The 21464-nt window shown below is 48.0% G+C and overlaps 1 protein-coding gene across 3 annotated transcripts in view; it reads right to left on the bottom strand.

The window, feature by feature from the left end:
* Window positions 1-21464, bottom strand: part of CCDC63 (coiled-coil domain containing 63) — an 88728-nt gene that overhangs the window by 36384 nt on the left and 30880 nt on the right. The window contains exons 4-5 of one of the 3 annotated variants that reach the window (XM_077955060.1): window positions 16025-16194; window positions 10845-11034 (exon numbers count right to left, since the gene is read on the bottom strand). In XM_077955060.1, the coding sequence (XP_077811186.1) occupies window positions 10845-11034; window positions 16025-16194 (360 nt within the window). Of the gene's footprint in view, window positions 1-10844; window positions 11035-11142; window positions 11215-16024; window positions 16195-21464 lie in introns of those variants that run through there. The other 2 variants (XM_077955061.1, XM_077955062.1) reach the window with 2 other exon arrangements.

The raw sequence follows: 21464 nt of genomic DNA, 5'->3' as shown, positions 1-21464 counted from the left end.
CACCTGGCTAATTTTTGTATTTTTAGTAGAGACAGAGTTTCACCATATTGGTCAGGCTGGTCTTGAACTCCTGACCTCAAGTGATCCACCCACCTCAGCCTCTCAAAGTGCTGGGATTACAGGTGTGAGCCACCACAGCCAGCCTGAAACCCTATCTCTTCTAAAAATTACAAAAATTAGCCAGGTGTGGTGGCATGCGCCTGTAATCCCAGCTACTTGGGAGGCTGAGGCACGAGAATCACTTGAACCTGGGAGATGGAAGTTACAGTGAGCTAAGATCACAGCACTGCACTGTCTTGCTCTGGTGACAGAGCAAGGCTCTGTTAAAAAAAAAAAAAAAAGGAAGGAAGGAGGGAAAGAAGGAGGGAGGGAGGGAAGGAAGGAAAGGAAAGGAAAGGAAAGAGAGAGAGAGAAAGGGAGAAATGGGTGTTATGGGTTTTGGGAGTGATAGGTTTAAGAACCACTGTCCTAAAGGGATTCACAAATGGGCTGTGTATTTGAGAGGTCCTTTCCTGCTTGTAAGTTTGGTATTCACAGATTCAAAGTCTTGGGGTGGAAACTGAGGCAAAGCCACTGGGCTTAGAGAGGTTGAGGTCCTTGGTGACCCCAGAGAAAGCAGTTTCAGTGGAGGTGACTTCTTCCCATCACCACAGATGGAGGAGGAAATAACATCTGCCCAAGAAAGGGAAGCAGGGAATGTAGACAAGTCTTTCTAGAAATTTCTAGAAAGGGGGAAGCTGGCAATAATTTGGGATTGCAGATGGGTTGTGTTTTGAGTTTCATTTGTGCGCAGTTTTCAGGTTATTTTGAGATAAAAGAGGCAAGGGAGGGATACCTTGACAAAACAGAAGGTGAAGATGAGAGCAGGGCTGTCATTGATGGAGCGAGGTCTTTCCCTAATAATGGGGGATGCGACTGAGGGAGGCCTAACACAGGAGGGGTCTGGCTGTATAGAAAGGCAATGGGACACCTCTCCCTCTGAGGCAATGCAGATGGAGCAGAGGATGGAGGGCTGCATCCTCTTAGGGAAAGGCATGGCTGCCACAGTCTTTTAAAGCAGATGAAACAACACTGAGGCCACCTACATCCAGAGGACTTTTTGCTAAGTAAAATGTAAATAACCTAAATGCAAAGTGGTGTCCTGGATTAGATCCTGGGACAATAAAAGGACATGAATGGAAAACACCAGTGAAATCCCAATAAAGGGCCGGGTGTGGTGCCTCATGCCTGTAATCCCAACACATTGAGAGGCTGCAGCGAGTGGATCAGCTGAGGTCAGGAGTTTGAGACCAGCCTGGCCAACATGGTGAAACCCCGTCTCTACTAGGAATACAAAAATCAGCCAAATATGGTGGTGGGCACCTGTAATTCCAGCTACTCAGGAAACTGAGGCAGGAGAACTGCTTGAACCTGGGAGGTGGAGGTTGCAGTGAACTGAGATCATGCCATTGCACTCCAGCCTGGGCGACAAGAGCGAAACTCCGTCTTAAATAAAGAAACTCCAAGCGGCCAGGCACAGTGGCTCACGCCTGTAATCCCAGCACTTTGGGAGGCCGAGGCGGGTGGATCATGAGATCAGGAGATTGAGACTATCCTGGCTAACACGGTGAAACCCCGTCTCTACCAAAAATACAAAAATTAGCCGGATGTGGTGGCATGTGCCCGTAATCCCTGCTACTTTGGAGGCTGAGGCAGGAGAATCGCTTGAGCCCAGGAATCGGAGGTTGCAGTGAGCCAAGATCACCACTGCACTCCAGCCTGGCAACAGAGCGAGACCTGTCTCAAAAAAAAAAAAAAAAAAAAAAAGAAAAGAAAAGAAACTCCAATAAAAACTGGAGTTCAGTTAATAGTAACATATCAACATTCATTGCTTAGTTTTGACAAATGTCCCATGGTAATGTACAATGTTTACATTAGGGGGAGCGGGGTGAAGGGTATGTGAGAACTATATTATCTTTGTAACCATTCTGTAAATTTTAAAGTATGCCAAAATAAAAAAACTTATTAAAAATAATTGATAAATATCCTTTTGTCCAAGCCTCCTTGGTTGGGTATTATGTTACTTGCAGTCAAAAGTATTCCTGACACACCATCCACTTTACTCATTAGGATGACTGAGTCTGACTTCAAATAAGTGAAATCTACCCTGCCATGGCTGGCAGGAAAAAATGTTAGTGTCTCTCTATACCCTCGTAATGCCAGCCCAGTTCTCCAGACCCAAATGCTCCCCAGCCACTGTCTCAGAAACTTCACTCCATAGTTTCTCATATGAGGCATTCAGAAACACTGCTAGCAGTGTGCATAACCAGCCCGTGATGCAGCCTTAGCCTACACCCAGGCAAATATCTTCATTATCAATATTTAACCCCATCTAGAAGCAGATGGCTAATGCTAAGTCCCAGAAGGCCTTAGAGAAGTTCCAGAACTAGTATCTAAAGAAGAGTGCCCTTCAAGACTGGTGAGTACCAGATCCTAAGCACAACAGAGGCACATTCTCTTCTTGGAGGCTGGGCTGAGCCTAAGCTCTGAGATGTCTTTTTGGAACCCTGGTAGGTACAGGCAACAGGGAATGAAGGGGACAATGACATTCGAAGCAACTTGGTTTGTTCCTGTTTGTGTCAAGATGGTGGCTTGATGAGGATAATCTAAAGCTCAGTTCTTGTTCTGGAAGTGAGGAGTGCTGGATGAGGAAGGCTTAAGTGCTCAGTGTTGTGAAATATAAAGTTTGCTAGCCTCCAGCTGGGAAAATCAGGGGCCCTGTGCAGAGCCTGGGCTGGTGAATTCTGCAAGCAGTTGCATCTGGGATTCCATGTTAGCATCCCTGAGCTTTAATTCCCTTTGGTTATCCCCAAGTCTTCAGAAAGTCTACACAGCACAGTCTCAGCTATCATCATGGGAAGCTGAAAGAAAAATCTACACTAGTGGGCTATAAAATGTGGTCAGGAGGATGGCATACAAAAGTGGGCCAGCTAATAAGACATGACAGGATGGCAGAGATGATAGCAAACTAGAATGTGTGCACCCTATGTTAAGGGGCACCAGCTTGTTATCAGTTAAGAAAAATGTAAGTTACAGAAAGCCCAACTACAGAGTGGCTTAAGCAAATTACGGTTTATCTTTTTCTCATAGCAAGTTGCTGCTGCTTGTAATCCCAGTACTTTGGGAGGCTGAGGGAGGTGGATCACCTGAGGTCGGAAGTTCAAGACGAGCCTGGCCAACACGGTGAAACACCATCTTTACTAAAAATACAAAAATTAGCTGGACATGGTGGTGCACATCTGTAATCCCAGCTACTTGGGAGGCTGAGGCACGAGAATTTCTGGAACCTGGGAGGTGGACGCTGCAGTAAGCTAAGGATGCACCACTGTACTCCAGCCTGGGTGACAGAGGGAGACTCTGTCTCACAAAAAAAAAAAGAAAAAAAGTTGCTGAGCTAAGTTCCATAGCTCAAGTAAGTAAGGACAAGATCTCTGTAATTCACCTGACTGTTCCCTTATTGTTAAAAGATGGCTGCCATTGCATTGACCTTCACAGTCATATTCCAGGGAGGAAAGTAGAAAATGCAATACAGATGAAGAGGTAGGTCATCTTTCTGGAAAGCAAGATTTTCCCAGAAACCCCAACAGACTTCCTCTTAAAACTCATTGTCTACCCTTAGCTGCAAGGGAAGATGGGAGGAGCATTTTAGCTGGGCACAAGACCAGCTTGAACAAGGTCAGAAATCTGTTAGAGAAGAAAAAGTAGACAATAGGGGAACAGTTGTCAGTGTCACCCACAACGCTATTTAGTTAACAGTTGTTCTATGAAAATTCAGGCCTGATATCACCAGATCTTTTGGTTTCTAAAAAGAGAAGCCGGAAATCTTATTTCTTTATGAAATCTCTCTGTTTTTTTTTTCTTTTTTCTTTGGCTCTTCTTTTTTCTTTCTTTTTTTTTTTTTTTTTTTTTTTTTTTTTTGGTATATGCTGAACATCTGTCAATTATTAACATGTTGTCAATTAATTAAATCTTAAACAATAAATGGGCCAAAGCCTTCATGTAACCAGACTTAATCTATCCTGAGATCTACCAGTTTGAGATCCTTGGTCTACATCCACATTTAGAGTCATGGAACCACAGTGCCCTGATGAAAGATGGATTTTAGGCAGCAAGAAGTGCCCAGTGGAAGACAGAAGAGTGACCCAGAGCCAGACAGCTGGCAGAGGTGACACCCAGGACTGTGGTAGACCAGTGGACGGTGGCTCCCCACATCCGTTCCTCCCATATCCAAGGCCACCGTGAGAATTCTACCCCTCTGCCTGTGATGTATTGATTCCAGAGTGAGGGGGACTAAACCAGCTGGGGCCTCTGCATTGGGAAGGGATGTCTGCTAAGGAAGCTTCTAAAAGAAGTCTTCTCATTCCTAAAACAGAGTTATTGGAGGAGAGGGTACATCTCCTGAAGGTAGTGTCAGTCTGGGTGTGGTGCCTGGAATTGCTGCTCCCATCTTGCCCCAGCCAAAGGATAACACCCAACACAGCTGACAGCAAAATTGAGCTGCTAAACCAACCAACCCTGAAGCTTGCCTTACCTTTGCACTTCCTGCCATATAAGACAAAACATTTCCTTATTACCAGTCATCTACCAAGGAAGGTGGTCTCCACCCCAGCTCCAGGGGATACAGCATCACCGGCCTAAGCCAAGTGGAAAACATTTTATTTTCCTTTTTTTTTTTTTTTTGAGATGGAGTCTCACTCTATTACCCAGGCTGGAGTGAAGTGGCGTGATCTTGGCTCACTGAAACCTCTGCCTCCTGGGTTCAAGTGATTCTCCTGCCTCAGCCTCCCAGGTAGCTGGGATCACAGGTATGCACCACCATATGCCCAGCTAATTTTTGTGTTTTTAGCAGACACGGGGTTTTTACCACGTTGGCCAGGCTGGTCTGTTCGGAACTCCTGACCTCAGGTGATCCTCCCACCTCAGCTCCCAAAGTGCTGGGATTATGGGCATGAGTCACGGCTCCCACTCTCTTTTTTTTTTTTTTTTTTTTTTTAAGACAGGGTCTTGCTATGTTGCCCAGGCTGGTCTCAAACTCCTGGGCTCAAAGATCGTCCTGCTTCAGCCTTCCCAGTAACTGGGACCACAGGCGCAACTGTGTAGGACTCAGAAAACTTTTCTTAAAGGGCCAGATGGTGAATATTTTAAGCTCCAAGGACTAAGAGGTTATAACCAGGTACTCATACAATCATTTAAAATGTCAAAACCATTCTTTGCTGGAAGACTATAAACAGATAGGCTGGATTTGACCCTCGGCCTGTAATTTGCTACCCCTGGTCTACTCAAAGCCAGTTCTGGAAATTCTACTTACCTTTGTCAGTGACTGACATTGAAATGGGCATATATGCCAGCCATGGCTGATGAGGGAAAATCTGCCAGACGGATTTTGTGAAATACTCTCTCCCATCTCATCATGTCTTTGAGTGTGGTTCTGTGAGGATGAATGTGGCTATGGCAGAAGCTGATGCCAGCTATGCTTTGTCAGCCACCTTGTGACCATGAGGAGCAAACCAGTAAAGAGGATCAGAGAGAAAAAGACAAACCATCATTGCAGAGATGCTAAACCATCCCTGGAAGCCGGACATAGTGGCTCACGCCTGTAATCCCTGCACTTTGGGAGGCTGAGGTGGGCAGATCACTTGAGGTCAGGAGTTCAATACCAGCGTGGCTAACACAGTGAAACCCCATCTCTACTAAAAATACAAAAATTAGCCAGGCATGATGGTACGTGTCTGTAATCCCAACTACTAGGGAGGCTGAGGCAGGAGAACTGCTTGAACACGAGAGGCAGAGGTTGCAATGGGTCGAGATCGCGCCACTGCACTCCAACCTGGGCAACAGAGCAAGACTGTCTCAAAAAAAAAAAAAAAAAAAAAAAAAAAAAATTCCCTGGGATAGCCTGTTTCCAGTCAGATATTTTGTTATGTGATAACAGCAAACCTCTACCCTCTCAATTACTTCCACTTGAGAATTCTGTCACTTGCAGCCCAAACTTTCCTTGCTGGTACATCATGCAAGTGGCAGCTCAGGAGATCAGGTGTCAAGGGAACTGCTGGGTCTCACACAAACTGGTGAGGCACATGAATGCTGTTTACGATGGATACTGGCCATGGTTTGGACTTCAGCTGGAACATACACGCATGCGCGTGCACACACACGCGCGCGTCACTCAAAGCAAGACTAAAGGGCTTCACCTGCTCTGACACACACAGTGGGGTCAGGCCCCCTGCTCTGCTTTGGTGTTCCTTCTGTTCCGTGCACAGGCAGCGCCCCCAGTGCAAACCCTCACTAACTCACCAATGAAATAAAACAAAACAGTTGGGCATGGTGGCTCATGCCTGTAATTCCAACACTTTGGGAGGCCAAGGCAGGTGGATCACCTGAGGTCAGGGATTTGAGACCAGCCTGGCCAACATGATGAAACCCCATCTCTACTAAAAATACAAAAATTAACCAGGCATGGTGGCGGGTGCCTGTAATCTCAGCTACTCGGGAGGCTGAGGCGGGAGGATTGCTTGAACCCAAGAGGTGGAGGTTGCAGAGAGCCAAAATCACACCCCAGTACTTCAGCCTGGGTGACAGAGTGAGACGGTCTCAAAAAAAAAAAAAAAAAAAGAAAAGAAAAGAAACAAACAACCAATTTGTTTTCATATCTGCAACGGTGGCATCTCCAGACTGCACCATCACCTACTCTGAAGGCAGGCAGGCCCCCACTAGAGTTGGGCCTGCAGTCCTCCAGCTCCAGCTCCCCATCAAGGGAAGCTGTGGCATCAGCATTTCCTGGTAGCTCTCATGATTACATTCAGAGTTGGATTTCCTTTGGACTCTTTATGTCAGATGCTGCTTTTGTGATGCTGGGAGTCATTCAGCCTCTGCCCAAGGGAAGACATTCTCCAAGGCTGTGGCTGGTGGAGAATTATATTCCCTAAGCAAGATGCTGTCTTCCCATCAGCTTATTAACTATTTTGCAAGGAAGGCCAGGTAGGGCCTGGGGAGTCCCCACCTCCAGTGACCTCCTGTGAGGACGAGGCTTTGCCCATCGAGGGTGGGCATAGGAGGAAGGGATTCTGGGAACTTCCACCCTGGAATGAAATTGGGCAAAGACGGTTTGCACTGGGCAGTGAGCCCCAGAAACTTCTGAGGACCCCACACTGTGTTGCCTTTTCCTAATGCTTCTGAAGACCCATGGCACCAGCTCTTCTTCAATTTTTCTCTTTATTCCCTTTATTGCCTCCTTGGTCATCCTCTTTCAGTCATTTATTCATTCACCAGTGTTTATTAAACACCTGCTCTGGTGTCAGACAGCAGGGGTGGGTGATGACAATAATCAGGACAGAGGGTCTCTGCCCTCTGAGAACTTACATTCTAGGACTGGAAACAAGCCACGAAGGGGGCGCCAAGCCCTAGGGGATGGGAGACACAAGGTACTTCAGGCACACACAGTAGGAGGAGCATCTAGTGGGGAAAGATGAAGGGATGACGTCCCACAGAAATAGCATTTGAGGCCGGGCACAGTGGCTCACACCTGTAATGCTAACACTTGGGAGGCGGAGGAGGGCAGATTACTTGAGGTCAGTAGTTCAAGACCAGCCTGGCCAACACAGTGAAACCCCATCTCTACTAAAAGTACAAAAAAAAAAAAAAAATTAGCCAGGCACCTATAGTCCCAACTACCCTGGAGGCTGAGGCAGGAGAATCGCTTGAACCCAGGAGGTGGAGGTTGCAGTGAGCCAAGATCACACCACTGCACTCCTGCCTCGGTGACAGAGTGAGACTCTGTTTCAAAAAAAAAAAAAAGAAAAGAAATAGCATTTGAGCTGAGACCTAAGTGATAAATAGGAGGTCTCCAAGCAAAGAGGACAGGGAAAGGCACTCCAGGCAAAGGGAACAGCACATGCAAGGGCCTGGAAGTGAGGGACAGCACCGTGGGCTCAAAGGACACGAAGAGGGCCTCTGTGGGTAGAACACAGAGCAGGTGGGGGCAGCGGGGAGGTGAGAGAGGCAGGCAGAGCTGATGCAGCCCCACTGGGGAGTAGGGCCTTTATGGAAAGAACAACAGGAACTTTCTGAAGGGTCTGAAGCAGACAAAAGATGTGAAGAGATTTCCAGATTCATTCAGTAGTGGTCTGGTTTGGCTCGGTGTCCCTCCCCAATCTCATGCTGAATCGTAATCCTCAGTGTTGGAGGAGGCGCCTGGGGGAGACAATGGGATGGTGGGGGGCAGTTTCTAATGAATGGTTTGGCACCATCCCCCTTGGTACTGTCTTGTCATAGTGAAATCTCATGAGATCTGATTGTTTAAGAGTGTGGCACCTCCCCGTCTCTCTCTTCCTCCTGCTGCTGCCATGCCACTTGCCTGCTCCCCCTTTGCCTTCTGGCATGAGTTATAAGTTTCCTGAGGCCTACCCAGAAGCAGAAGCTGCGATGCTTCCTGTATAGCCTGCAGAACTGTGAGCCAATTAAACCTCTTTTCTTTATATTTTTAGTAGAGACGGGATTTCTCCATGTTGGTCAGGCTGGTCTCAAACTCCCAACCTCAGGTAATCTGCCCACCTCGGCCTCCCAAAGTGCTGGGATTATAGGCGTGAGCCACCACACCCGGCCCCAAACCTCTTTTCTTTATAAATTTCCTGTGTTGGCTGCATGCAGTGGCTCACGCCTGGCATCCCAGCACTTTGGGAGGTCGAGGTGGGTGGATCACCTGAGGTCAGTAGTTTGAGATCAGCCTGGGCAACATGGTGAAACCCCGTCTGTATTAAAAATACAAAATTAGCTGGGTGTGGGGGTGCATGCCTGTAATCCCAGCTACTCAGGAGGCTGAGGTGGGAGAATTGCTTGAACCTGGGAGGCAGAGGCTGCCATGAACCAAGATCGCGCCGCTGCACTCCAGCCTGGGCCACAGGAGTAAAACTCTGTCTCAAAATAAATAAATAAATAAATAAATAAATAAATAAATAAATAAATATTTAAAAATAAATAAATTACCTGTCTCAGCCACTTCTTTATAGCAATTAATTAATGCTATAATAGAAATAGTAAATGTTTACTGAGGGTAAATGTTTACCTACTGTGTGCGGGACACTGGGACAGGCACAGGGTTGGGGGCAGGGGTGACACGGTAGGCAACAAAGCAGACATGGTCCTCGCCCTTGTGGAGCTGTCAGGCTGCTTAGGGAGCCATTAAACAACACCAGATTAAGGCCTCATGACAATGGCGAGAAGAGCTATGAAGAGGACACTGTGGAGTCCATGGGATCCCCTGCTTGCCCCCCAGACCCACTGCTCTGTGCCCTAATGGGCTGACCTGGCTGCATCCCTGAGGGGCTCCCTTGCACTGAGGATCAGAGGGTTGGAAGAAAGAGGAGCCATTTCCCCTGGCTTGTCCCAGGCTCTCCAAGTTCCAGACCACTGCCCCCTTCCCCGCTGTTGCTAATCCTAGTGTTTCAACGTCCCTACTCATGCCCACATCCTTGTAAATGGTTCCTGAGTTAAACTGTTCTCAAAATACCCTGCTGGGGGTGCTCTATGTTCCCGCCAGAACCTGACTGACACAGAGAGGTATAAACTGGAGAGGGGGTACAGAAAAGGCCTCCCTGAGAAAGTCACATTTAAGTTGAGACCTGAAAGACAAGCGGGAGTAGAGGAAGGGGTGGGAGTGGGGGAGCACAGGCAAAGGCCCTGAGGTGGGCCAAGGGGTAGGCAGGGGCTGGATCACGCAGGGCCTTTCAAGCCATGGTAAGGAGCATGAGCATTAATGCTGTCCTGCAAATACCTCCAGCTCTTTGCCTTCCAGATAATGAGAGGGTGGCACTTCCCAGACCCCTTTGTGGATGGGTAGGGTCACGTACATGACTATTTTCTCTTGCTTTTTATTTTCTTTTCTTTTTTTTTTTTTTTTTGTTACCATAATTAGAAAACATGACTATTTTGAGCCCCTGGGTCATGAGCAGAAGTGACGTGTTTCAGCCAGGTACAGTGGCTCACGCCTGTAATCCCGGCACTTTGGGAGGCCCAGGCAGGCAGATAATTTGATGTCAGGAGTTTGAGACCAGCCTGGCCAACATGGTGAAACCCTGTCTCTACTAAAAATACAAAAATTAGCCAGCATGGTGGTACACGCCTGTAATACCAGCTACTCAGGTGGCTGAGGCATGAGAATCGCTTGAACCCGGGAAGCAGAGGTTGCAGTGAGCCAAGATTGCACCACTGCATTCCAACCTGGGCAACAGAGCAAGACTCTGTTTAAAAAAAAAAAAAAAAGAAGTAGTGACATATTTCACTTCCATACTGAAACATTCAATTGCCAGCATGAAACCCTCTAGAACTCTTTCTTTCCCATAACACCTGGCAATGTTCAAGATGGTGGCTATTCCTTCAGCCTAGTCCCAGTGTGAGAAGATATAAGGGCTCTTAGCCAACCCACAACAGTTACGTAGCATCAACAAGTAAGAATCCTTAAACTTTACGTTTTAAACCACTGAGCATGCGTGAGAGGGTGGCATTTATTCCTGCAGCATAACCAAGCCTCTTCTAATCGATAGGGTGCAGCTGTGGGGGTTTATCCTAGGTGCAACGGGTGGCGCTGGGGAGCACGGCAGAGGGATGGATTGGTATGGCTGAGCCTGGATACTGGAGCCCAGAGGTCTCAAGGGTAGCGAGACGATAGCAGCAGTCACATTTAGCAGGCTGTCCAGAGGAGATACTGCGATACTGGGGTGTGAGGTCTGGCCTAAGCCATCATGGATATGCACCCCAACTCCTCCCCTTTGCTCTGTGTTCTGGTAAACCCTTTAAGAGAAAGACCACACCTTCTCATCCAGTTCAGCCAACAGCACTTTCAGGGATTTAATCAAGGCCTCGTAGTCCTCCTTGGTTTGCAGCAGGAGACACAGCTCCATGTAGTTCTTCTCACTCCGATTCATGTTCCTCGAGGATTTCATGAGACTCAACAGCAGGGTGATCTCATCCTGCTCTGCCTTCAGGCTCTGGATCTCCTTGCTGTTGGAAAAGCAGCCCATGATTAACCCCGAACCCCTGAGTTTACCTTGATGGAGCACTCCAGGCACATCAGTCCTGCAAGGAGACTGGGAGAGAGGAACTTCCCACCTAAGCAAGCAGGCAAAAGGGACGTGTCCAGGGTCTCAGATCCAGGTCTGGAAGCCTCATCACCTGAGACCCGGTTCACCATGATTTCCTGCTGCCTTGCCTTCTCTGAAGTGGGTATTTTTCCTAGGGAACGATTTGCAGCTGTGCCTGTCAAAAGCCATTACCCAGACATGGAGGAAGCCCCCAGGTTTTCTTTTGCCAGCAACTCCCTGGCACCTGTCTGATTCTGCAGCCCATCTTTCCAGACTTCACCGCCAATTAGCTCCAGTAATGAGGAGCAAACCATCAGGCAGGATTATTTCTTTCTTTGTTTATTTAGAGACAGAGTCTCGCTCTGTTGCCCAGGCTGGAGTGCAGTGGCAGGATCTCAGTTCACTGCAACCTCCGCCTTCCAGGTTCAAGCGATTCTCCTGCCTCAGCCTCCCGAGCAGCTGGGACTATAGCTGTGCACCACCATGCCCGGTTAATTTTTGTATCTTTAGCAGATACAGGGTTTCGCTATGTTGGCCAGGCTGGTCTTGAACTATTAGCCTCATGTGATCCACCTGCCTCGGCCTCCCAAAGTGCTGAGATTCCAGGCACGACCCACCGCACCTGGCCAGGCAGGATTTTTCAAGTTTGCATCAACACAGGGATGCATAGTAGCCTCTAAGCTCCAGCAGTTTCTCTCCTTGGGGTGCTAATGATGAAATGAGCTGATCCGAGTCTCCTCCTTTCACTGTCTACTGGGATGTGGGAATACTGGGATTTGGAAAAGAGCAAAGGGAGCTTGAAAGACTGCACAACAATGAAACAAGGGGAAATGGCACAGAGGCTGAGTTTCTGGCAGTCTGGAGACTGACACCCACTGCCCAGTGTGGTTTGTGGATCAGTAGCTTGAATGTCCTTTCGAAGCCTGGAGAAATGCAGAATCTCAGGTGCTCAACCTGGGACCAATTGGATCAGAATCTGCTTCATTACAAGATCAAGTGTCCAGATGCTTCAACAGTTTTGGACACACTGCTATAGAATAGCAAAGAATGTTCTACAGGCCCAGCACAGTGGCTCATGCCTGTAATCCTAGCACCTTGGAAGGCCAAGGTCGGTGGATCACGAAGTCAGGAGTTCAAGACCAGTCTGGCTAAGATGGCGAAACCCCATCTCTATTAAAAATACAAAAAATTAGCTGGGGGTGGTGGCAGGCACCTGTAATCCCAGCTACTGAGGAAGCCGAGGCAGAGAATTGCTTGAACCTGGGAGGCGGAAGTTGCAGTGAGCCAAGATCGCACCACTGCACTCCAGCCTGGGCGACAGAGCCAGACCCTGTCTCAAAAAAATAAATAAAAAATAAAAATTCCATCTCGATAATACAAAAACAAACAAAAAAGAATGTTCTACAGGCCTGGAGCAGTGGCTCACTCCTGTAATGTCAGCACTTTGGGAGGCTGAGGCAGGAGGATTGCTTGAACTCAGGAGTTTGTGACCAGCCTGGACAACATAGTGAGGCCCTATCTCTACAAATATATTTAAAGTAGCTGAGGTCGGAGGATTGCTTGAGCCCAGGAGGCAGAGGTTGCAGTGAGCTGAGATTGTGCCACTGCATTCCAGCCTGGGAGACACAGAGTGAGACCCTGTCTCAAAAAAAAAAAAAAAAAAAGAGAGAATGTCCTAGGACAGGAGGTGGCAAACCTTTTTCTGTAACGGGCCAAAAAGTGAACCAACAGGCATGGCTGTGTGCCAATAGAGCTTTAATTGACAAAAACCGGCAGCCATCCAGATTTGGCCGTAGTTTGTAGATCCCATTCTAATAGGAAGTTCTGCAGTGATGAAAATGTTCTCTGAGGGGCCCATAGTATCCACTTAGGCACAAGTGATCATTGAGCACTTGAAATGCGGCTATTTCAGCAGAACTAAATTTTATTTTATTTTATTTATTTTAATTAATTACAAATGTAAATAGCCACATTTGGCCAATGACCACCTGTCTTCTCAACAGTCCTGGGGACTCATCTCCCCTGCTTAAGCCTCTCCTGGAAGGAGGCGGGGAGTGGGAGGGAAGAGGGGGTGAGTGTCTTTGTTAAGGTGGAGAGAAAAAAGAGAGTATAACACTCTACAAGAGTTAGGTTTTCAGGGCGCCGTGGCTCATGCCTGTAATCCCAGTACTTTGGGAGGCCAAGGTAGGCAGATCACCTGAGGTCAGGAGTTCAAGACCAGCCTAGCCAACGTGTCGAAACCCTTTCTCTACTAAAAATACAAAACTTAGCCAGGCGTGGTGGTGGGCGCCTGTAGCCCCACCTATTCAGGAGGCTGAAGCAGGAGAATCGCTCGAACCTGGAAGGCAGAGGTTGCAGTGAGCCGAATTTGCACCACTGCACTACAGCTCGAGCAACAGAGCAAGACTCCATCTCAAAAAAAAGAAAAAAAGAAAAAAAAAAAAAGAGGTTTTCAGAGAGGGTTGGTAAAAGCAAAAGGAAAGTTCGTCTGTCTTGCAGGTAGGGCTGGAACTGGTATAAAGGGAGTGAAGTGCCCCAAAACCTTAAGTTACTCTCTGGATGTTGTAAGCCAGGGTCAGCACTGGGGAAAAGTGCCTCCTTAAATACTGTATGGGTATTTCACTTGAAAGAACCTAAACTTGGCCGGGTGCGGTGACTCATGCCTGTAATCCCAGCACTTTGGAGGCCGAGGCGGGTGGATCACCTGAGGTCAGGAGTTCGAGACTAGCCTGACCAACATGGTGAAACGCCATCTCTACTAAAAATACAAAATTAGCTGGGTGTGGTCACACATGCCTGTAATCCCAGCTACTTGGGAGGCTGAGGCAGGAGAATTGCATGAACCCAGGAGGCACAGGTTGCAGTGAGCCAAGATCGCGCCATTGCACTCCAGCCTGGCCAACAAGAGGAAACCCCATCTCAAAAAATAAATAAATAAAACAATAAGAACCTAAACTCTCCATTCTTCCACCCTCCTCCCCTTCAGTTCCATCAAAGTGAAACCAGATCAAATGGATTGACTTAGTAGATCCAGAAGCCTGTGTGTGGGGTGGGGCTGGGGTGAAGAAGGGTTAAATTCAAAAAAAATTGTCAGAGACACATCAAAAGGAGGCATTTCCTGATGCACACCAGAGGTAGGCTTGAGAATCAGGTCAGCCAGCCACAGATGTGCAGGTTGTGGCCTGTACAGCCCTCGGAAGCACCACCAGTTTGAAAACATCCCACTGTTTTGTAGATTTATTACACTTTTCTGGGAGACACTTTCTTGTTCTAACAAAATCTCTACATAATGACAATTTTTCCAACAGATGGCAGTAAAGTGTCTTGAGAAAGTGTGCTTTTTAAAAAATTCACATGGAGGTCCTTTATGGGCTAGTCCTGGCCCTGAGTAAGTTGAATCCATGGAAAATCTAAAGAATCCCTTTTCAGGCCAGGCATGGTGGCTCACGCCTGTAATCCCAGCACTTTGGGAGGCATAGGCGGGCAGATTGCTTGAGCTCAGGAGTTTGAAACCAGCCTGGGCAACTTGGTGAAACTCCATTGATACAAAAAATTAGCCAGGCGTGCTGGCACACGCCTGTGATCCCAGCTACTCAGGAGGCTGAGGTTGGAGAATCGCTTGAGTCTGGGAGACAGGTTGCAGTGAGCCGAGATGGCACCACTGCACTCCAGCCTGGGTGACAAAGCCAGACCCTGTCTTAAAAAAATAAATAAAAAATAAAAATTCCTTTTCCCCATCCTGTGAACTTCACATCTAACAGTAAGATTTCCTTTCTAACAATGGACAGTTTCTGCCTTTATAAACAATATGGATGCAGCTAAGGAGTTACATTCCCTTGGAGGGAATCTAAGAAAGCCTGTTTAATGTTTGTGTATTCAACCCCAGGGAACACCTTTCTGTTGCCTGAAGAAATGATACACTGAGCCGGGCGTGGTGGCTCACGCCTGTAATCCCAGCACTTTAGGAGGCCGAGGTGGGTGGATCATCTGAGGACAGGAGTTTGAGACCAGCCTGGCCAACATGGTGAAATCCTGCCTCTACTAAAAATACAAAAATTAGCAGGGCACGATGGTGGGCACCTGTAATCCCAGCTACTTAGGAAGCTGAGGCAGGAGAATCACTTGAACCTGGGAGGCGGAGGTTGCAGTGAGCCAAGATCATGCCATCGCCAATTCCAGGTTGGGCAACAACAGTGACACTCCATCTCCAAAAAAAAAAGAAAAGAAAAGAAACAATACACTCTGTAATTTCTGATGCAACCCAATTTCAAACATTCTATCTTTCAGTTCTCATAAGGACACACAATTAGGAAACGTCACTGGGGTTTCCACCTTCTCTGGGAACTCCTCCACTTCCCTGTTGGACCAAGGGAGTGACAGCCCCAGACATTTTTGTGTCCCTTGCCCCCTCAAGCCACAGCTGATTAGACTAGGAGGAGACCCCTGACCCAAGCTGAGCCTATCAGAATCTCCCTCTCCCGGGAATGTGGGGTTCGAATTGATTCAAGACCCTTTCTCTGTGCAGCTGGTAAACTTAAGAGTTGGAGCAGCCACTTCTCACCAGCTGGGGCTGAAATTCAGAGAGAGAGAGAACAAAAGTCATGTGTGGAGAAAAACAGAAACCAGAACTCCTTCCTCAATTAGGTCCTTCCCTGAGATCTGGGTGCCCAGGCCCCGGGGGTCCCCAAAACACCCTGCATTCTGATAATAAATCCCCCCTCTCCACTGAAGCCATCTCAAGTGGGTTTCTCTTGAAACTAGGCTCTGCAGATAAAAGACCATGAGTCCTCCAATGGGGCTCAGAGGTGGCTCCCTGCCCCAGGGGTCACAAGGCAGAAGACAAGCACCACGAAACCCAACCCCAACTTTCCTCCAAGGTCACTCAGTGTGAAACTCCAACCATCACTTACTACTGACTCGCGATCTTCTGCTGGTTTCGGAAGTTAAAAGACTTCCGGCTTTCCACCATCTTCCTGAACTGCTGCCTTAGCTTCCGGAGCTCTGCCTCTGCCTGCTGCTCTTTGGCCTTCTCCGAAAGTTCCTGGGGAGTGTCGGAGTCTTTTCTTCTGTGCTTCTTCAACTGGGGGAGATGGAGGGGAGTGGGAGGCCGTAGTGGGTCAGGTGGCTACAGAAGCCCACAGATGGGCTTAAGGGTGAAGGGCAGTGGGGGTGGCTGGGCCAGGGCTGGAGGTGGAATACCTTCCCTTGGGTGATGTCAGCTGCTTGTCTATTACATGGAAAACCCACCCTGGCTTGCTAGGGTGGAGAGATGACTGACTTGTAACTGCATACTCTGGTCGGGGGAGGGTATTCTTTGGGGTTCTGGGTTCAAGCTCTCGCTGTGCCATCTAGTGGGAACTTGGGTAAATTACTGGATGTCTCTGAGCCTCTAGCCTCCCACCTACAAAATGGGCGAGCACAGATCTGTTGTCAGGATGAGATGAACTAACATGTGTAAAGTGGACAGCACAGTGCCTGACCCCGTAGTAGGTGTTCTGTGGCCAGGAGCTGGCATCACCTACCACAGACATCTTGAAGGAACCGCACTTTGCCTCCGCTCAGACACTGTATCCAGGGAGCTCAAAGCCAGTGAGCCTGCCTCTCTCTCTCTCTCTGCAATGCCCTGTTCATGGTGGCGAAAGGAAGAGAACTTGTAAGCCACCCCTGCTGGGGGGTGCAGGTCAGAACGGCACCTCCTCCCTCCCCCTGCCATCCCTTCCTCCACCCACACCTTGGCACATGAGGAGGATACCCAGATGGCTGCCCGGGTGTGATAAAAGGCACTTATTGGTTTTAAAGCAATGTTTGCCTGGAACTTGTTTCTCTCACCAGTTATTATTAGGAGCTGGGCAGATGGTTGCGGTGTGTCAGTTACCCTCCTGCTCCCTGTGTACCCAAAGAGGGGGCAAAATGGCATCAGGGGGCCGGGCACAGTGGTTTATGCCTGTAACCCAGCACTTTGGGAGGCTGAGGTGGGTGGGTCACTTGAGGTCAGGAGTTTGAGACCAGACTGGTCAACAAGGTGAAACCCCGTCTCTACAAAAAATACAAAAAAATTAGCAGGGCGTGGTGATGCACACCTGTAATCCCAGTTACTCAAGAGGCTGAGACAGAATTGCTTGAACCCTGGAGGCAAAGATTGCAGTGAGCCAAGATCGCACCACTGCACTCCAGCCTGGGTGACAGAGCAAGACTCCATCTCAAAAAACAAGGCATCAGGGCAGTGTGTCCCCTCATGGAGTTAAACAGAAATGTGCCCAACTTCAGCTACAGCTGTTGGGGAATCCCCACCCTCCCATCTTAGAACAGGAGTCAGTATTCTTATCATGTCACCACTTGAACTTCATCTGGCCCATAGTTATTCAGAGCAAGGGACAGCATTAATCCCACGCATCCTTTGAGGTTGTGAGACCCGCTGCACAGCCAATTCCAGACTGCAGGAGCTGGGTTCCAAAAGCAGAAATTCCAGTTTTGCCACCATTGAGGGTCCTGCCATGCAATGGTTTAAAGCATTGGTTGTGCCAGTCATCGGATCTCATTTCAAATTCCTCCAAAGCCACTTATTAACCTTGGGCAAGTCACTTCAGTTCTCTAGGTCTCATTTTCCTCACCTGGAAAATGGGAGAAATTCTAGAAGCCATGTCATTTGAGTGTGTAAGACACTCAGCACTCAGCACTGTGCTTGGGACATCGTAAGTGCTCAGTACCCAGTGGCTGGGATGATATGGCAGGATGTGGATTGTTTCAGAGGGTGAAGGTGCAGGGTGGTGAATGTTGATAAGGGTGAGAGGGGTGTTCCTCTATCTCTTGGTAACAATACCCTGACGTTCCCATGGGAAGCCACACCTTCCTGCACTCCTAGGGGCTGACCATACCCCACCATCTTCAGGATTGGGGCATCTGACTCTGGATGGGCGAGTCAGAGCGCCAGATCCTGGTCAGTCTGCATGATCTCAGCCCTCTAGCCTGGGATTTCTTCAGGGGTGGATGGGCACATGAAGCTAGCTAGTCCAACCAGAGTGAATGGTGGATTTAAGCTGGAACACTCATGAAGAGAGAGACTTTGTTTCCTGCTGCACTTGAACCTCGGTGGATAAGATCAGGAGGGGTTGACAGCCATCTGGCAGAGACTGAGAACCAAGCTAAAATGGAAGAGAGAAGACAAAATGAAGACAGACTGAATCTTGAGGCTTGAGGACATCATCCAAGCACCTGCATTTAGCCAGGCCTGAACATACCTCTGGGTAATGTCCAATTACAGAAATCAGTATATTCCATTAAAGCAACCTGAGATGCATTTTCTATTGCTTGCAACCAAATGAGTTCTCATACCTGAAATACTTACATCTATTTAGCACATAAACTGAGCCCCCACTGTATGCTACACATTGTGTGGAATTCAGTGGTAAGTCAGCCTGCGAAGTGCCATAAATCCTGCCTAGGACAAAACAGTAAAAAAGGCTCCACAAAGATGACTTTTAACTTGGGTTTTGAAGAATGAATAGGAATTCACCAGGCAGAGAAGAAAAGTTGGAGGGTGGGAGGGGGTATTCTGGGCAGAGATAACTGCCCAGGCAAAGGGTGAGAAGGAAGTGACTGAAAGGAGTGTTCAGAAAATGATTTGTGCTCAAGTATAGGCAGTGTCTAGTGGAAAGTGACTAGCAAAGAGATCTGGAAAAGACTGGATGCTGCCTTTTTTTTTTTTTTTTTTTTTTTTTTTGATGGAATTTTGCTCATGTTGCCTAGACTGGAGTGCAATGGCACGATCTTGGCTCACTGCAACCTTAGCCTCCCAGGTTCAAGTGATTCTCCTGCCTCAGCCTCCCAAGTGGCTGGGATTACAGGCATGCACCACCATGTCCAACTAATTTTGTATTTTTAGTAGAGACGGGGTTTCACCATTTTGATCAGGCTGGTCTTGAACTTCTGACCTCAGGTGATCCACCCACCTCAGCCTCCCAAGGTGCTGGGATTACAGGCGTGAGGCACCACACCCAGCCTGGATGCCTCTTAAAAGCAAGGATGAGATAAGATCAGCCTGAAAGAGATCAGTTCATTGCCTCCCCAACAGTCACTTCATGTGGCATTGTTGTTTGAGTTAGCTGCCCATCCAGGGCTTTGCTTCCCTGCTCCTCTTGAATCCAGGCAGGGCTCTCTGAGGAATTCTCACCAATGGGATGTGAGTAGAGGGGAAGTCTGTCACTTCCAGACCATTACTTTTAAGAAGTGGGTGTGACCTTTCCATCCTTTCTTGCCCCATCTGACATTTATAGGAGGCAGAGCCACAAGACACGTCCCCAGACCAACTTGTAGAGGAAGTCACCTGCCAACCATGAACATCCTCATTGGGCTGTTACACAAATGCAACATTAACTTCTGTTATGTTAAACCAATGAAATGTGGGGATGTATTTTTTACAGCAGCTAGCAAGCCTCAGAGAATACCCTAACTTCTTTCTTCCTAACACAAATCTGATTTTCTACCCCCTCAATGTGCCCAGTCCCAGAGGATGACTGATGATTGGTTCCTGCTAATCATGGTAACCCCATTTCCCTTTGTCAATGATTGGTCTAAGGATGGACATGTGACCCAGATGTGGCCAATGAGACATAAGGAGAAGTCTATTCCATTCCTTTGTGACAACAAGTGAGAATTTGGGCCAGGCGCAATGGCTCACGCCTGTAATTCCAGCACTTAGAGAGGCCAAGGCAGGCAGATCACTTGGGGTCAGGAGATTGAGACCAGCCTGGCCAACATGGTGAAACCCCTTCTCTACTAAAAATACAAAAATTAGCTGGGCATGGTAGCAGGCACCTGTAATCCCAGCTACTCAAGAGGCTGAGGCAGGAAAATCGCTTGAGCCCAGGAGATGGAGATTGCAGTGAGCCAAGATTGGACCACTGCACTCTAGCCTGGGCAACAGAGTAAGACTCCGTCTCAAAAAAAAAAAAAAAATTAGTGAGAGCTTGTCTGTGTTCCCCTCTCCTTCTGCTTTTAGAAATTATTGTGAAGACATGCATGATGGTGCAGTGGCAACCATCCCATGACCACGAGGAGAAATATCACCATCACACTAAAAACAGCAAAGAGGAAAGATGGGAAAAAATGTAGGTCCCAATTGATACTGTTGGCTACTGCCCCATCCCTGGAACTGCCTACCTCTAGACATCGTGTTAGGTGAAATAACAAGAGTCATTGTTGTTTAAGGCAGTCACCAAGTATTTTGTTCATTGAAGCCTAAAGCATTCCTAACTCACATGATGCATACGTTGAAAATGATTCTCAGGTTAATGGGTGATAGGAAAATAGTGGCTGGTAATGTAGGAACCTCCACATTTTCCCTGATGTTTTTGAGGGTTTGGGGGCCAAGTGAATTGTCTAATGTTGGGAAATTCCCACAGGCAGGGAAGTGGTATAAGACAATGGTTCTGTATCTTGATCATTTCTGGAATGATCCCCACCTCCAGGTGGGGGTAGTAGCTGTAGGAGGATTTACCTGACTAACAAGGTTTGGGCAAAGGATACTCTCTCTGAGGCCTCTTTCAACCCTGGAATTTGGGGCAGCTCCAATTTCATATTGTCCAGGAGCTGTTCTATGTTCCAGGGCCCTTTGAGTCCTAAGTGGATTTGTAATGCACCATCTTAACAGCTTGAATTGGGTATTCCTGACTTTCACTGATAGTGTGATTTGACCTCTCTGAGCCTCAGTTTCCTCATCTGTAGAATGGGGATACCCACACCCATATCTCAGCGTAAAATAATGTCAGTAAAGTGGTTAGCATAGTGCCTAGTTCATGTGCCTAGTTCATGACAGATGCTGGGTGAATGTAGCTGATTTGTGAATTAGGATTTGCAAGTACCAGTCTGTCTGGCCCCTGAGATCACTGGCTGGGTTATGCACCATCCTCCAGGAACCAAAGTCTCTGTCACCTCCTGCCTTCGTGCTGATTCATACGCACATACGCCGTCACTCTCCCCTAGGGTGCTGGCTTCTCTTCAGGTTCCGGATGTTAACCCAGGCCTTTCCCTTTCAGTCAGTGCCCTCTGGGATGGGCTCCTATGTTCCCTGGGGGAACAGATCTCCCCCACCCCAAACCCCATCCTCATAGCTTGGCCTGCAGAGCATCTCCTGGATGTCCTGACCCCTGGCTTACCACCCTCTCATTCAAGGGTCTCAAACTCACAGTCCATGGGGCCAATTCAACCTGCCTCCAGTTCTGTCCCACAGTGTTTCAAAACATAAATGTGGGTCACGCACTCACTCTCCTGGCCACAGGCCCCACTCCTCCCTATTGGCTAACCTCCCTTCCCCCTAATTCTACATTTTCTGTAACCGCCCAGAGCCAGCAG

This window comes from Macaca mulatta, chromosome 11, assembly GCF_049350105.2.
Source record: "Macaca mulatta isolate MMU2019108-1 chromosome 11, T2T-MMU8v2.0, whole genome shotgun sequence".
In the NCBI taxonomy this organism is placed as follows: domain Eukaryota; kingdom Metazoa; phylum Chordata; class Mammalia; order Primates; family Cercopithecidae; genus Macaca; species Macaca mulatta.
This window is presented reverse-complemented; position numbering and strand designations above follow the sequence as displayed.